Here is a 17,370-nt window from a genome sequence, read left to right on the forward strand (position 1 = left end):
CCAATCTTTATCGTAACAGCGCAAAATGAGACGAGGCGACAGCCAGCACAGTGATCACGCTAGCTTTATTAAATTAACAAATAATAAGATCATCACATGACAGATACAGTAGCAGAGTCCCGGGACCCCGTCACAAAACCACTGCAGTCCAGTCCAGTTACCCACCCCCAGACCCCAGACAGCAGGAGGGTATCGTCAAAGAATTCACAATTCAGGAACTGATACAGTGTATGTAGACTGCTGTGCTGAAGGCAAACCTCATTGACTCACCTGAGCTGGATTCAGAGTTGAATTAACTGGCTATGGTGAGCTCATTTTCATGCTGTATAACAAATAAAGCAACTGTCTGTTGACGTGAGGTTTACTGCCCTACTGAGCAATAAGTGTAGTCTGCAATCTAAGACAATATGTAAGTTAGCATCCTACAGTCAGATATAGGGAACAGTTGTAAAAACACTGGATGAAGATCATTCTAAACCACTCAGAGCTACTGCAGTATCATTACATTGTGGTGCTGCACACTGCACAATAGTGTGCCAGTGATGCCCTAACAAAAGAGATCCTGGCTTCATTGCTCTGGGCGTTGATGGTAAAGAGACGGGGGGTGGATGGATGGCTGTCTGGCGGGGGGGGGGGGTGGGGTGTCGATCGCTTCCCCTGTGAGAGGTTCAGTCCTGTAACTTCAAAGTTCGTGGGTCCATCCGGTCTGTCTGCAGTGTGTAGAGTGAGAGTTTTGTGTTTGATTACAGTGATAGTCTCTGTAGTGTGGAGGTGCCTCCCGCTCCTCCCTCTCCCTCTCTCAGGTCTCCTCCGGTGCTGTTATACCTTGGTGGTCTGCGTGTGGACCAGCAGCCACCCTGCTAGCTGACAGAGCACCAGCATGAAGGGGAGGGACTGGGGCTGGCTGGACGAGCTGGAGGCTGCGAGGGACACAGAAATGAAGACAGTTAAGATGTTTATGCCAAATCACAGCAGTTGCACGAGGCAGCATGCAGTTCAGCATCACTGTCTTTACATTGTAAGCACGTGTTACATCACTTCTGTTATTTTTCTAAATGCACCTCGACAGCTCTTGCCATCCCTTTGCAGGGTCCCGGTGATGCAGCTGCAGACGGGGCCCGTGAATGTACTCGTGCAAATCTGCTCACAACCCCCGTTGTTATCCTCGCACCAGTCCGACTCTGAACAAAAGGAGAAGCCAAGAACAAGGTCACTACAGAAAGAAAGAAAGAAAGAAAGAAAGAAAGAAAGAAAGAAAGGAAGGAAGATTGCAATGAGAATGAATGACCGAATGGGTTCTACCTTTCCTCCTGATGGGCCCCACGGACAGGATCTGCTCCCTGTGCTGGTTCTCGGAATCGGAGTACATCCTGGTGCTGTGAGGGCAGTTCTAGAGGCATTCAGCAGTGTTACTGTACAGCAAGAACCCACACACAGCCAAAAGCAACACCATACTACGACTATGCGTAATTCAATTAACCAGTGATTCTACTAAGAAATTATTGTTATTGTAATGTGGAGGACAAAGGCCAGCCCGGCAGGTGTCAGCCTGAGCTCACTGGGCACCTGGCCTCCCTAACCCACTGGAGCCCTAAAGGCCAATGCAACGCTCCCTGCATAATCCCAAGCAAAGACCGGTGACTTTGCACAGCCAGGAAACCTGTGCTCTGACTGTATGACTCCCCCTGCACACCACACAGCCAGGACATGAACCTGCGCTCCCCTGACTGTATGACTCTCCCTGCACACCACGCGGCCGTGCTTTTCCCAGGAGATCCACTCGGGGGCAGTTTTAGCTGCGTTCTGTTGCTGCTGCCCTCACCACTTTGCAGCCGTAGCGCTCGGAGTCGCAGAGGGAGACGTCGCAGTGCAGGTGCACCTCGTCGTAGTCCCCGATGAACTTGAAGACGGTGACGTGGAAGCGGCAGGTGAGAGACATACCATTCTCCGCCATCCCAATCGTGTTGTCCTTGATGTTGGGGCAGCTGGAGAGGGAGAGGGGGAGTGTGAGAGTGAGAGTGTGGCATATTCACCCTGGTTATACTCACACTCTCTGGGACAGTAGGGATGGAAATAAGACTCCTATTGCACAGCAGTTTCACCCATTCCAGGTTTTAATACAAGCTTGATTAGCCACAGTGTGCGTAGGTAACAAGCTCACTTGTATCTTATTAAACTCATAGTAAAACCAGGAATGGATCAGACTACTATGCAGTGGGAGTCTTCTCTTCACCCCCAGTGAGAGAGTGTGTGTGTGTGAGAGAGTGTGTGCTGTTTCCCTCCGGTCCGACTCACCCCCTCTCAATGATGATGTATCTCAGCCGGTCGCTGCTGTCCCGGGACGGCGTGGCCCAGCACATATTGACGATGAGGATGAGCTGGCGCTGGTCGGCCCCCTCCACGAAGACCCCCACGTACAGGATGTCCCGCGTGGTCAGCACCACCTCCCCCTCGCGGTAGGGCAGCCGGTACGAGGAGTTTTTGTACAGCGCCATCTTGGTGATGAAGCTGCCCTCTTGAGTGGGGAGGGTCAGGTTGATCACGCTGCGGGAGACAGGACAGGAGGGGGCGAGCGTTAGGCTCTTCAAGGTATTAACTGACCCTCTAATATCGGTAAAACCCACTATCATCTCAACTTCAATCGTACAGACACCTCTGCCCAAGATGACACATCTTCTAATGATAAGAGGCACCCTACACACGCCGTATTCATGGGGCAGGTTATACAGTCTAGCTGCAGAGCTGCATGTTCTGTCCAGTGCCCTCTGAATGAGGTGCCCGCAGTGTTGATACCTCAGCATGGGCTTGACCACGGTCTCCAGGGAGATCTTGATGTCCAGCTCGTAGGCGCACGAGAACTCCACGTTGATGGTTTTGTCCCTCGTGATGACGCTGCCTGTGTTGTTGATGCTCTCGATCCACACCGTGTTCTTGTACATGATGTGAGTGCCGTTGGACTGGGGAGGAAAGCAAAGCACACTGTAAGGCAGTGCGTGGGGAAGGCACACCTGCGTCATCAACGCAGTACAGAAGGCAGGTCCTGAGGATCGGACCCCGGTCTATAAGGTTCAGGGACCAATGCTATGTGCATTGAGGCTGGTTGTTGAATACCATATGATCTCCACGCACACTAAGACAGTTTGGGACAGTTCAGGGTTTTCAACTCACACCCCAGTGCATTCTGGGTAGTCCTGCTGTGAAAGGTCCCTGAGACAGATAAAAGGTACCAGAATGCATTGCGATGTGAGTTGAAAACTGTTCCCAGCTGTCCTAGTGCACATTGAGTCACATGGTACGATCAGTTAATGAACTCGGGCGAGCTGGTGCTGGGGGCTCTGCAGGGCACAGCGCTCGGCTGATTGCTGTGCCTCTGACCTGCACGATGGAGCCGCAGTGACCCTTGGTGTTGTTGATCTGGAAGGAGATGAAGTCTTCTCCCTCGATGCTGCTGCACTGGTGGTCATTGATGCGCACGTCCTCCCTCTCGAAGCCCAGCTGGAACAGTTTGCACTTGGAGATGAACACCTCCATCTGAGAGTGCTTACAGGTGACCTCCGCCTGGATGAGGTCATCCTCGCCTGCAACACAGAGTCAGCACCCCAGTGAGCTCAGAGACATGACATCACCCCCACACACAGGACAGGGCCAATCGGCGACCTCACACACACCTTAACCGCTATGCAAAAAGCATACAGTAGTAAAGTCAATCAATCAGTCTTCATTTCTTATACAGTATAGAGCCTTCCCAGACAATACGCCTCAAAGCGCTTTACAGAACAGCATACAAAACTATTTTGAGAAATAATTAAACCTTCAAAATGGCAAAATTGTGATTTTAAAAAGGCAGCGACAAAATTCACATCGTTCATAAAAACGAAATAGTATAAAAGAGCAGCGAAGGGGTAATAAAGCATGGCAGAAGCATAGCAAAGCATTGTTATTTCTTCCTTTTTAACCCCGCTGCATCTGTATTCCGAAACTGCTCTGCAAACAGCCCTCCAGACCGTTCCCACAGCCCTGGATTCCACCTCACCGTTCCCACTGTCCTGCAGCTCCGGGCAGCCGCACAGGTCCCCTCCATTGTCCTGTTCGCAGGTGTTGTTGCTGCACACCTCCCCAATGCAGGGGTCGTAGATCCATTCTGCTAAAGAGAGACACGCCCACACACACCTGATTAACTCTTTCATCAGCAGAGCGCTCCTGTTCACAACCGCCTCCTACTGCATTAGGTTTCACGCATATAAATGAATATATATATATATATATATATATATATATATATATATATATATATATATATATATATTGGTGTATGTAGACGGCCGGCCCTCTCCCCTTACAGCAGTTCTCCTGGATGATCCACTTGGTGCTGAGCGTCCCGAAGGAGCGGCAGGCCTCAGCGTAGGCAGCCAGCGAGCCGCACACCTGCACCTTGCGCTCGTTGTAGCAGCCGTCCAGGTAGCAGGACTCGTAGAAGGGCACGGGGTCCAGCAGGCCGTGGCAGGGCTGGAAGAAGCCCTTCATGCGAGTCAGCTTCAGGCAGTGCTCGTCCCCCTGCAGCCTCCCGATCTGAGTGTTATCACACGTCTGAGCCAGAGAAACGTACTGCATCTCGTCACAGCTAGGGGGCAGTAACGCACACACAGAACATACACACACACACACACAGTACACACAGAACACAGAACAGACACACACACACACGCACGCACACACACACACACACACACACAGCAGGTTAGTATCGGGGGTTCAAGAGAACGGTTCCATCCATTGCATCTATATCTGCAAGTCTACATGTATATCTGTTTAACCCTTCCAACATTCATTTAACTGTTTCTCTCGGTACCCAGTTTGTGTCTTTCTCTGCCGCTCTGTGCAGTCAATCGATCTATTTATCTGACTTTCCATCAGTTTGAGTCTGAATACTGTATCACTATTTTCATAAATGACTAAGAAACACACGCTGTAAACTGCTAATGCACGGGAATGCACAGGAGAGTGTACAGACCTCTGCACAGGAGAGTGTACAGACCTCTGCACAGGAGAGTGTACAGACCTCTGCACAGGTGAGTGTACAGACCTCTGCACAGGAGAGTGTACAGACCTCTGCACAGGAGAGTGTACAGACCTCTGCACAGGAGAGTGTACAGACCTCTGCACAGGTGAGTGTACAGACCTCTGCACAGGTGAGTGTACAGACCTCTACACAGGTGAGTGTACAGACCTCTGCACAGGAGAGTGTACAGACCTCTGCACAGGTGAGTGTACAGACCTCTGCACAGGAGAGTGTACAGACCTCTGCACAGGAGAGTGTACAGACCTCTGCACAGGAGAGTGTACAGACCTCTGCACAGGTGAGTGTACAGACCTCTGCACAGGTGAGTGTACAGACCTCTACACAGGTGAGTGTACAGACCTCTGCACAGGAGAGTGTACAGACCTCTGCACAGGAGAGTGTACAGACCTCTGCACAGGTGTGTGCACAGTACCTGTTCTGCATGCCGTTGGTCTTCCAGCTCTGCGCGAGCTCCAGGCTGCTGACGGCCGGCTTGCCCCGGGAGGTGATGTAGTCGTCGGTCGGATCCCCGTTGTAGTTCCCACAGAGCCCGCACACCTTGTTCTGCAGCCGCTCCCCCATGGTGATGCGCAGCACGTTGAAGCGGTTGTAGTGGATCTGGATGTCCTGGATGGTGTCGATGACCAGGAAGCCCTCGGAGCTGGAGACCCTGGTCTGGAGCCCCGTCACGAAGGGGACCGACACAGGGGTCCCGTTCACCTGCCAGAGCCAGCAGCGTCAGCATCTCCCTGCTTATCACTTTACACTAGATATCTCTTACTGCACCACTGCATGTGAGATTACAGTGTAACTGCACTGGAAATCCTGATGTGTAAATACAGTGCGATTCAAGAAGAGACTAGCTACACCGCCATGGCTACTGTTAGCATGCTATTACAATGTAATTGCAGTGTTATTATTATTGGAAAGTGTTATTACTACTATTATTATCATTATTACTATCAGTAACAGTTGTACTGTTAATCAGGTTTCATAAACATTCTCTTAGTTAAACAGTGCTTTGAAACCTGAGAATATACTTCTAATCTTGCCACTGCTCCCCGTTGTAGGGGTCATTGACGGCTGCTGAGGGGTGTTTAGACTGTGTCTATTAAGGGTGGAGTGGGAGAGTCTGGTCGTGCAGTACAGTGCGCACCTTGACTGTGTTCCCAGAGATGAGGATCTTCTCCTCGTTGATGTACAGATAGGCGTGGGAGATGACAGTCAGGTTGGGGTAGGACCACTTGTCGAAGTTGGCGATGAGCTGGAAGGAGAGCTCGGGCAGCTTGTGACAGATGGTGGAGAGGATGAAGGAGCAGGCGGCAGGAAAGCGCAGGAAGGCCCCGTCGAAGGTGCGGAACACCCCCCCTCCCGAGGCGATGCAGTGCTGGCTGCGTCTGCTGAAGCAGCCCCGCACCCCGTTTCTCAGGGCGCACTCCTCCTCCGACTTGCAGCGCCGCGGGTCACACTGGATCAGGTTGCGGCCGATGCACTGGCAGCGCTTGGAGCAGTCGCTGTTCCAGAATAGCTGCTTGGGCTGGGGGAGAAGAGAGAGAAGAGAGGGAGAGGAGAGGGGAGCGAGAGGGGAGAGAGGGGAGAGGAGAGAGGAGAGAGGAGAGAGGAGTAAGAGGGGAGAGGGGAGCGAGAGGGGACAGAGAGTGGACAGGTGGTGGAGAAGGGTTGAAAGAGACAGCAGAACTCATCAAACCGCTTAATGTCTGGTGCCTAACACCTGTTTCCTGATAGATTAAAATAAGTCGCATAGGTATGGACCTACCTGTTCCACACCCTTGTTAAAGAAGCCATGGACTTTAAGCTTTCTTGGACCCATTAAAACAGACTTCAGAGAGTTCACGCTGGCTGAACAGGGCCTTCACAAACCCTTATTTAAATGTGCAGTGAGGAGCGCATGCACTCCAGCCCCCTCCTCCCTTCCGGAGCATGCTTGTTTACCCTGTGCTCTCACCTCGTAGTACTTGCCGTCGGTGTAGCAGCCGCAGTTCTGAGACAGGATGCAGCTGTTGCCATTGATGACGAAGCCCTCGTCACACTGACAGCCCTCCATGCAGTAGTGATTACAGTCCCTGCTCCCACGGGCCGGGGCACACTGAGGCTGGCACACCGACATGCAGCTCTCATAGTGACTGTTTGAAGGGCAGGTCAGGGCTGTGAGGCACAGAGGAGGGAAGGGGGTCACACAGACACACAGACAGACAGACAGGAGACAGCAACTGCAGGTTGTATATGAACTCTTTCCCAGCTTACAGAATGATTACCCTTACTAATTGAACTGAAACAGTGGCGATGTCTTTCCTAAACCTGTCTACAGCTGTGGCCAAAAGTTTTGCATCACCTAGAATTTTAGGAATGAGACATAATTAAAATATATATATATATATATATATATATATATATATATATATATATATATATATATATATATATATATATAGACAGACAGACAGGCAGACACACAGACAGACAGACGGACACACAGACAGACAGACACACAGACAGGCAGGCAGACACACACACAGACATACAGGCAGGCAGGCAGGCAGACACACAGACAGACAGACAGACACACAGACACACAGCAACACACATACACACACACACACACACACACACACACAGACACACACACAGACACACACACAGACAGGCAGACACACAGACACACACACAGACAGACAGGCAGACACACAGACACACACACACACACACAGACAGACAGACAGACACACAGACACACAGCAACACACATACACACACACACACACACACACACACAGACAGACACACAGACACACACACAGACACACACACAGACAGGCAGGCAGACACACAGACACACACACACACAGACAGACAGACAGACAGACAGGCTCACCGCAGGGTGTGGCGTTCCTCCAGCCAGTGACAGGGATGCCTTGTGTCTGGCAGGTGCTGGCGTAGATCTGCAGCCAGTTACACACCGTGGTCATGGCACCCTGGTCCACGCAGGCATCCTGCATGCAGCTCTGGTAGAAATAGGCAGGCGCCACCTTGCTGTGACAGCGGGCAAAGTCACCTGCGCGGTCCGGGATCAAATCACAGAGCCGCAGCGCCTGGGCCCCCGGGCCCCTGTTCTTATTCTTCCTGTTGAGATTGTCCCCTGCACCATTGTTGTCCCCCGCCCCGTTATTATTAATGTTGCTCTCCCCAGCCGCCTCCTCGCTACCCCCACAGCGAGGGCAGGCGCCCCCGCACCCCACCCTGCAGAACGTGTCCCGCTCCGCCCAGGCCATGCCCAACTCGTTGGGGGTGACGGAAGGGGGGCCTGGGGGCAGACCCCCGCACAGTCCGCAGGTGGAGTTGTAGAGGTCCCGTGGCAGACTTAGGGACAGGAAGGTCTTCCAGTCGAAGACCACCTTGAGGCCGAAGTCCGTCTCCACCACCAGGTGCAGCCCGAAGGTGAAGATGTTCACCTTCCCCGGGCCCAGCTTCAGAGGCAGGTACAGGCGCTCCTTGTTCACCTGCAGGGGTGAGGGAGAAACAGGCAGGTTCTCACACCGTCACATTCAGAAAGTGCTAGCAGTGGAGATTAGTTGGTGGCCAAGATGCATTGTGCAGGGCTTTTGCTCGAGTGTGTAATAAAGATAGTATTGTGTGTAAAAAATTACCATGATAAGCCAAACATTATGAGACAGACAGACAGACAGACAGACAGACAGACAGGCAGGCAGGCAGGCAGACAGGCAGGCAGGCAGGCAGGCAGGCAGGCAGACAGACAGACAGACAGGCAGGCAGGCAGGCAGGCAGGCAGGCAGACAGACAGACAGACAGACAGACAGGCAGGCAGGCAGGCAGGCAGGCAGACAGACAGACAGACAGGCAGGCAGGCAGGCAGGCAGGCAGGCAGGCAGACAGACAGACAGGCAGGCAGGCAGGCAGGCAGACAGACAGACAGACAGACAGACAGCTTGCCGCACCGTGACTGTGTGCTTGTAATTCCTGGACACCGATATCTCATAGCTGTACACCTCCAACATAAACTCTTTGACCCAGGTGGCCTGGCCAGTATCCCGATCCTCGCTCCTCACTGACAGTCGAAACTGGGGCAGGCTTTCCCCCTCTGCCCCCTCCCTCTCCGCCCCGCTCACAGCCCCCCCGCACTGCGTCGTTGCCAGGTGAAGCGTGCAGCTGCTCTGGAGGTCAAAGGGCTCGCTGACGAAGGGCAGGAAGTGGCCGTAACCCGCGGCGATGCACACCGCGTCACTGCGCGGCTGGCAGAAGTAGAGCCCGCTGTCCTCCAGGCAGTACTCCTCCAGCCTGCAGGGGGCGCTCTCACAGTAGACGGTGTTGTCGGTACCATTGCAGTAGCACTGCTCCAGGCACTCCCAGTCCACCCAGAAGGTCTCGTTGGTGGCCAGCTGGCGCCCGGCGGACTGGCAGCCGCAGTCACTCTTAGGGATGCACTGACCCTCCTTCAGGGCAAAGCCTTCGTCACACTGGCAGCCCTCAGAACAGGGCAGCGGGCACTCGCCCACAGGCTCCAGGCTGGTGCAGGTGGCTGGGCAGGCGCTGGTACACTCCTCGAAGTGACTGTTTTCAGGACACGGGAGAGCTACGGGCAGAGCAGGAGAGAGCAGGAGAGAGGATGGGCATTGGCACATCACTGGCACGTTGTTCAGGTAAAGATTGCATTGGGAGCTAGACAGACAGCATTGACTGAACCTAGAAAGTAAACAGAGTCACTAAAAAACCACTGCATATATCATCTCTAACTGTTAAACACTCCGCAGGGTGACATTTTTAAACACTAAAAAGGAATAGGTTCAACGACAAACGTTGAAGACAAAGAGAAAGGCTTTGAGTCGAAACGTTTGAGTCATTGAAGCTTCTAAAACACCCACTGCACAGACCGACCAACGGACAGACGGGAGGGTACATACGGCAGCCGGTGGCGCTCCTCCAGGGCTCCAGTGTGATCTGAGCGTCCTGGCAGGCGGAGGCGTAGTCCTGCAGGGAGGAGCAGAGGGCTGAGCGGTTCCCGCTGCGCACGCACATGTTGTACAGGCAGTTCCGGAAGAAGGGCGAGGGGTTGACGGCTGCGTGGCAGCCCAGGAAGGAGCTGTTGGTTGGGTCGTTGATGTTGCCGCACAGCCAGGAGCTCTGGTACAGTCGCAGGTCCACGCACATGCGGTACAGATCGTCGCAGTCCCCGTTGCAGGTGAGGTCGTCGGCGATGGCCCTCCAGCTGTCCGTGAACAGCTCCCCGCTGTCGGTCAGCTTGCCGCTGGGCAGCCGCAGCTCATCCGTGGCGTTGCCGTTGAAGAAGCCGCAGAGACCACAGGTGGAGTTGTAGAAGGCGGTGGACAGCGTAATGTTGAGCAGCCCCTGACGCGAGTAGCTCACCTTCATCAGCCCAGTGGACTCCAGCACTGTCACGTTGCCTGGAGCGCGGTAGATCAGGAGAGAATCTCGGGGGTGCACGTAGGGCAGAGGGACCAGGTCTCCATTCACCTGCACAGAGAGAAGAAAACAGAACCTCAAAAACACCATGGAACATTCTAAAGATAACTACAAAGAAGATCTGTAAAGAATTGCACTGTTTTGTGTTTCTATTAAAACTATGAAGTCATTTTGACTTTATAAAATAATAATTGCAAAGAGAAAAAGGATGACTATTATTATTATTATTATTATTATTATTATTATTATTATTATTATTATTATTATTATTATTAATAATAATAACTAGTATTGTACATAGATGACTAATGATTGTTAGTTGTAAGTAGGTTTAATAGTGAACCAGCCTGTTCAAATGTTTGCCACGAATCTAGCAGGATTAGCGGGGATGTCTGCTTGGTCTCTCACCTTGACCTTCTCAAAGTCGGAGCCTCCCAGCTGCACCTCTTGTCCAGCCAGCCTCACAATGACAGGCTTGAGCCAAGAGGGGCCCTTGTTCATCATCTTGCGGCCGATCTTGACCTCCACGGAGGTCAGGTTGTGCGCTCCGGGGCCGCACAGCTTCAGTAGGTAGTAGGAGTTCTCATCTGGGAAGGAGAGGGCTGCCCCATCGAAGGTGGACAGAATCTGGGTCTGAGCCAGCACACACACTCCCTCACGCCTGAGATAGCAGCCCAGCGGCCCGTACTGCGCAGAGCACACCTCCCCCTCAGCGCAGGAGTCGTTGAAGCAGGACAGGGCGCCCTCCTCCCCGCACACGCAGCGGCGCGTGCAGTCCCGACCGGTCCAGAAGGACTCGTTGCGGGGGTAGTAGAGCCCGCCCTGCTCGCAGCCGCAGTCCTCCAGTCTCACGCACTGATTCCCACTCAGAACGTAGCCCTCGGCGCATTCACAGCCCTCCGTGCAGGGGTGAGCGCAGTACAGGTGGGAGGTGAGGTCCGAGCAGGAACGGGGGCAGCTGCTGGTACACACCTGGTAGTGGCTGGACTCCGGGCAGGACAGAGCTAGAGAGGGAGGGGGGAGCACAACCCTGTTAGTGACTCGATGCACACACACCCTCGAGTGAGCACTAGAGCTCAAGTGTGACTCATGAATAGGTCTCTCGTATATTCTGCCAACAGAAAGCATGCAACACAGCTTCTGTAAAGCTGTACAAATTAGCAAAAAAAAAAGATGAACAATCTGTAAAAATAAATAGTTTCATGAGCCTTTCTCTGCTCTGAAGAGGCGTATCCATTTTCATCCCTTCTCCTGTTTTACCTGTTTTTTATTACCGCTATGTTGCAGCAGTTGAAATTTGTTTTATCTTGCTTTGCTTTGCCTGAGGTGTAGTTTCCTGCAGTCACCACACGAGGGCAGCAAACCCCATGAAGTGCCCTGGGGTGCGTCAGGCTTCAGACAGTGGCTGTGTGTACACTCTTCCACCACGTGAATAATCAAACCCATTTCCATTAATGCCCTACTCAAAACGGGTCTTTTAAAGTCAATCTGCACACCTGGGATGTTATTACATGATCCTGACACGTTTAAACACTTTTGACTTGCTATTACAGGAAAGGGTGACCAAGCACAGACTCACCGCAGAAGGTGCGTGACCTCCAGGCGCGGATGGTGACCCCCAGGGCCTGGCAGGCGACAGCGTAGGCCTGGATCGCCTGGCACAGCGTGGTGATGTTGTCGCGGTTGCTGCACATGTCGTAGACGCAGCTGTAGACGAATGCGGTGGGGTCGACCACAGCCCGGCAGTCCCGGAAGGGCCCGTCTGTCTTGTTGATGAGGCCGCAGTAGTCAGGGCGGATGTAGAAGGCCTCGGTGGCCGGGTCACACAGGCTGCAGTTCTCCGCGCAGCCGTCCGTGCAGCGCCAGTCTGTGTCGTCCACCTGCCAGCCCCCTCCCAGCTGCGCCACGCTCTCCGCCAGCGTGCCATCGGGCAGCGAGGGGTCGTCGCCTGGGTCGTCGTTGTAGTTGCCGCACAGCCCGCAGGTGTTGTTGAAGTAGGAGCTGGGCAGAGAGATGGAGGCGTAGTGCTGCCCGTCGTAGGTGACCAGCAGCCCGAAGTCCGTCTCCACGGCGACCGCCAACCCGCTCTGGTAGATCCTCACGGCCCCCAGCTGCAGCTGCACGGGCAGGGTGTTCAGCAGCCCGTCCACCTGGGGGGGGGGGATGCAGGGAGACCCGCTTTTAAAAGTGCAAGCTCTTGTTTTGTAATTACATGGCAGGTAGGAGACACAGCCCTTCTAAAAGATCACCGTGGTATTTTTTGCACAGTATTTCTGCAGTTTTACCAGACTTTTCTCCTGGTTATACTTTGCATTTACCATAGTTTACCCTGGGTTGCCATGTTTATTGATATGCTTTTACAAGACCTCGCTATTATTTACAAGCCTCAGCTATATGAAAAAAACTACCATGTAGTTTTTTTCATATAGTCTCAATCTTATAACTCTAGGTGATGCAAAATTTTGTAGCCAGAGCTGTAGATGGATTCAGGGTTCCACTGCATTCATAGGATGCTTAATAAGATCTTACCAGATCTTTACCATGCTTTCACTTTGCTTACACTTACACTTTACTATGCTTATACTATGGTAAACCTTTATAAGGGAGGGATTGTTTGTGGCTTGGCTGTCTCACCTGCACCTGTCCCGGGCTGCCCTTGAGGAGGGTGATGTGGTGGCTGTAGACCTCGACTCGGACATCGTGCAGCCAGGACACAGATGTTCCCACACGGTTCTCGTTCTTGGCCTCCACGCTGAAGTAGGGCTGGCCGGGGGTGTCGAAGCAGGGCCGGGCCAGCAGGTAGGTGCAGGTTCCCTGGAAGTGGTAGAGGAAGCCGTCGAAGGTGTGGTAGTGGGGGTCTCCGAAGACCACGCAGGTGCTGGTGCGGGTGGGCTGGCAGCTGTAGGCCCCTTCAGTCAGGTCGCAGGTCTCCAGCTGTCCGCACGTCTGCTCCCGGCACACGATCTCGTTCTCCAGATCCATGCAGCGGCACTTCTGAGTGCAGCGGTCTGAGAGCCAGAACACCTCGCCGCGGCGGTAGAAACGCCCTGCAAAAAAACATACACGGGGATTACAGGGAAGAGTCTTAAACCTGAAATCTAAAACAGCCCTGCACAAAAGCACATGCGCTTAACATGTGGTGTTGTCAGCCTCTGGCCAGCCCAGTCATTGTAAATGAGAATTTGATCTCAATATTGACTCACCTGGAACAATAAAGGTTTTGACTGATTGATTGATTGATTGATTGATTGATTGATTGATTGATTGATTGATTGATTGATCCCCCCCCCCCCCCCTCCCCGATCGCATGCGTCGATTTGTGCAAATATACAGTAATCAAGTACAGTATTCCACATTCATTGGGAATCATGTAGTGTCTGTGCGGGTCTGTAGAAGAGGTCTGCCCACCGTTCAGACTGCAGCCGTTGGCAGGGTCGATCTGCTCCCCGTCGATCCTGAAGAGCCAGCGGCCCGGCTGGTTCACGTTGGTGGTCAGCTCGATGTTGACGATCTCGTTGGAGCGCGAGCCCGGCAGGTTGAAGAAGTGATTGACGTCCCCCCCGTTGAAGCCTGACTGGAGAAGAAAGATGGGGGCGGGGGGGGGGGGGGGGGGGGGGGGGGGTCACGGAGGGGTCAGGAGAGACTTGGCATGCCCTGAGTCTTCACATCTCCCTTGGACCTAACACCCAGGCCTCAGTCACTCAGTCTTTTCCTCACTTCTCTTTCCCTTCCCCGATTCCTTTCTCTCCCTCCCTCCCCATCCTCACCAATATCGATGAACTCTACCGTCCTGCACTGTGGGTAGCTGTGTGTCCGTCACTCCCCCCCACCCTCACCAGTACTGATGATCTCTCCTCTCTCTCCTTTCCTTGATTTGTGGGTAGCTGTGTGTCCGTCACTCCCCCCCACCCTCACCAGTACTGATGATCTCTCCTCTCTCTCCTTTCCTTGATCTGTGGGTACCTGTGTGTATGTCACTCCCCCCCACCCTCACCAGTACTGATGATCTCTCCTCTCTCTCCTTTCCTTGATCTGTGGGTACCTGTGTGTACGTCAGTCCCCCCCACCCTCACCAGTACTGACGATCTCTCCTCTCTCCCCTCTTCCCTTGCTCTGGGGGTACCTGTGCTGCAGTGCCCCCGAGTCCAGTGAGGGGGTCGCCCCCGCTGGCAGTGCCGGTGGTCCAGGAGATATCCCCGTAGTTGAACATGGCAAAGAAGGCGGTCCCGTTTGAGATCAGCACAGCCTGAAAGGTGTTCACCTGCAGCAGGAGACAAAGCAGGCCGCTCACTGCACTGCACAGCTTTCAAACCGCTTCACACCGTGAAAGAACAGATACCCCACACTGTCATTCTGCATTCAATTCTACAGCTGTGGCCAAAAGTTTTGCATCACCCTATAGAATAAACTCATCTCGCTTCATAAAGTCGAATGGTAAACCTGCTGAATAATGTTACGTTAACATACTGAATTACATACCGCTTTGTAGTTTTCCATATACTTAAAACTGAAACAAATTGAAAGATGTGACATTTCTAAATCTAAGATGAAATACTGTATTATTATTATGGCTTCCGACAGACTTTTTGCGATATCATTTTGTAGTTTCTTTATCTAAATTATGTTAGTTTTTTTCATATAGTCTCAATCTTATAACTCTAGGTGATGCAAAACAAGAGCTGTAGATGTATTCGGGGTTCCACTGCATTCATAGGATGCTTAATAAGATCTTAAGGCATAGCAAAGGGTCTAGCACACAGTAGGATTGGTGCAATACATGACAATGCACAGTTACCGGCGTGCTCTGGCTGCCCCCATAGAAGGTGACCCGGTGCCAGGTGGCGATGAAGACCCAGCTGGCGCTGAAGGAGTTCTTGTAGTACCTCCGGATGTCGAGCGTCGCCCTCTGCAGGATGTCAGGGTCGGTGCTCTCGCGGTAGTACACGTCGCCGCGGATCCCGTTGTGCACGTCCGCCCAGAAGGGGGCGATGAAGGAGCGGCTGTCTGTCAGGGGGAATGCCTCGGGGGTGAACTGGCTCACCTGCACGTTGAACGAGATCACGCCGTTGTTGTTCACCTGTATCGGGACAGTGAGAGATTGCAACATTGCAACGCAGACTTCTGCTGTTCTTCATCTTCCTCGAACTGGGTCTGCCGCACCCCCCTGATATACCCCCTTAATAACATAGTAAAGAGATACATCTGTTATCATTCTCAATCAGACTTTCTTACACACCCTTCTGCAAAATATTCATTGCAACTGACGGAGCAGGTATACAACAGTGAAAACAAGCATGGTTTGCTTGTAATGTGGTTGTTTCATCACTCCCTGAAACCTTAAAACAGCAGAGTGGTATAAAACCTGCAAATGGGTGACGGGACTTACGAAGATGGAGCGGTAAGGCATGTTGAAGAAGATGAACTGGATGAGCAGGGGGACTTCTACAGAGCTCCCGTCATCCATCTTAGGGGTCTCAGAGTCTCTGAACGCCAAACCAAAGGGGTACAGGATATCAAGGGACAGGACTGCAGAGAGGGAGAGAGGACAAAGCATCAGGATATCAAGGGACAGGACTGCAGAGAGGACAAAGCATCAGGATATCAAGGGACAGGACTGCAGAGAGGGAGAGAGGACAAAGCATCAGGATATCAAGGGACAGGACTGCAGAGGACAAAGCATCAGGATATCAAGGGACAGGACTGCAGAGAGGGAGAGAGGACAAAGCATCAGGATATCAAGGGACAGGACTGCAGAGGACAAAGCATCAGGATATCAAGGGACAGGACTGCAGAGGACAAAGCATCAGGATATCAAGGGACAGGACTGCAGAGGACAAAGCATCAGGATATCAAGGGACAGGACTGCAGAGGACAAAGCATCAGGATATCAAGGGACAGGACTGCAGAGAGGGAGAGAGGACAAAGCATCAGGATATCAAGGGACAGGACTGCAGAGAGGGAGAGAGGACAAAGCATATTGTTTGGAGAGGTGGAGAAAACATCAGAACTTGCTGCTGAATATGTACTCTAGCAGCCTGTCACAACCTACACTTCCTGTTTGTACATTTCTTACTGTGCTGTAATTCAGTGTCACAAAATCATAAACAGCATAACTAATAACATTTGTACAAGTTGGTATATAACCACTTATAGTAACTGATCCCTAAAATAAAATGGTACCCATGCAGGTGCACCCCAGAGTAACGACACACACTGGAGTCTCCCCCAGACGGCTTGTTCACTCACCTCCATTGGGAGTCAGTATGAAGACCAGATGAAGCCACGCTGCTGGGGACCTGCAGCACACCATTCCTAGGAACAAGGCACAAGCAATTCTGTCACTTTGCTGCTTTACTGCACACGGTCCCTGCTGCCATTGCTGTTAGGGCACGTGCTGGTTCCAAGCCTTCCATCAGTAAAGTGCCATTAAATTACCATTGCAATAAACAGGTCCGTGAATAACGCATTGATAGGTGTTTCATAAACTGAGCCGTACACTAAAGTGGCAGAAGTAATGTGGAATAAGGTCCAGGAAAGAGAAGGCAGGTTTTAGGGCAATGGTTTTAATATTGGAGCTACAAACCAACCAAGCTTTTCAGAAACCCAGAATGCTTGTGGACTGTTGAGCAGTAATAAAGGTGAAAATACAATTTTTGGGATATCAAGTGCTTCCAAGACATCCCTTGTGTTACAGTTTAAAACCTAGCTGTGGGTGCAGCTGCTGACGCGTCCCAGGACAGCGTACTGAAATCCCGGGACCACAAAACAGCTCTGCCCTCCAACTAAAGAGCCCCGAGGGAGCATCGATGCATGCACAGTACAGTGTGGATGGTGGAGAAGGTGGGAGTATTTGA

General features: G+C 52.3%; 1 protein-coding gene across 1 annotated transcript; it reads right to left on the reverse strand.

Annotated features, from left to right (window-relative positions):
- Window positions 1-47: 47 nt before the first annotated feature.
- On the reverse strand, window positions 48-16,075 carry LOC117397122 (alpha-tectorin). Its single transcript, XM_059009543.1, has 22 exons — window positions 15,903-16,075; window positions 15,312-15,593; window positions 14,640-14,777; window positions 13,925-14,090; window positions 13,151-13,563; window positions 12,096-12,666; window positions 10,925-11,520; window positions 9,997-10,567; window positions 9,034-9,668; window positions 7,953-8,577; window positions 7,026-7,225; window positions 6,216-6,596; window positions 5,493-5,779; window positions 4,341-4,621; window positions 4,034-4,144; window positions 3,376-3,578; window positions 2,794-2,957; window positions 2,296-2,544; window positions 1,823-1,985; window positions 1,303-1,390; window positions 1,062-1,181; window positions 48-920 (listed from the first exon to the last, which is right to left on the reverse strand). The coding sequence occupies exons 1-22, from the start codon at window positions 16,068-16,070 to the stop codon at window positions 820-822; spliced, it is 6,513 nt and encodes a 2,170-aa protein (XP_058865526.1). The 5' UTR covers window positions 16,071-16,075; the 3' UTR covers window positions 48-819.
- Window positions 16,076-17,370: the final 1,295 nt, after the last annotated feature.

This window comes from Acipenser ruthenus, chromosome 39, assembly GCF_902713425.1.
Source record: "Acipenser ruthenus chromosome 39, fAciRut3.2 maternal haplotype, whole genome shotgun sequence".
In the NCBI taxonomy this organism is placed as follows: domain Eukaryota; kingdom Metazoa; phylum Chordata; class Actinopteri; order Acipenseriformes; family Acipenseridae; genus Acipenser; species Acipenser ruthenus.

Bases quoted from the DNA above. Each gene is read 5' to 3' on its own strand.
- LOC117397122 (XM_059009543.1), bottom strand. From the start codon at position 16,070: ATGCTTTGTCCTCTCTCCCTCTCTGCAGTCCTGTCCCTTGATATCCTG. The intron at 8,578-9,033 runs GTGCGGCAAGCT...TCACCCCTGCAG, and splicing joins ATTACAAGCACACAGTCACG to GTGAACAAGGAGCGCCTGTA. The intron at 4,622-5,492 runs GTACTGTGCACA...ACTGCCCCCTAG, and splicing joins ACCAACGGCATGCAGAACAG to CTGTGACGAGATGCAGTACG.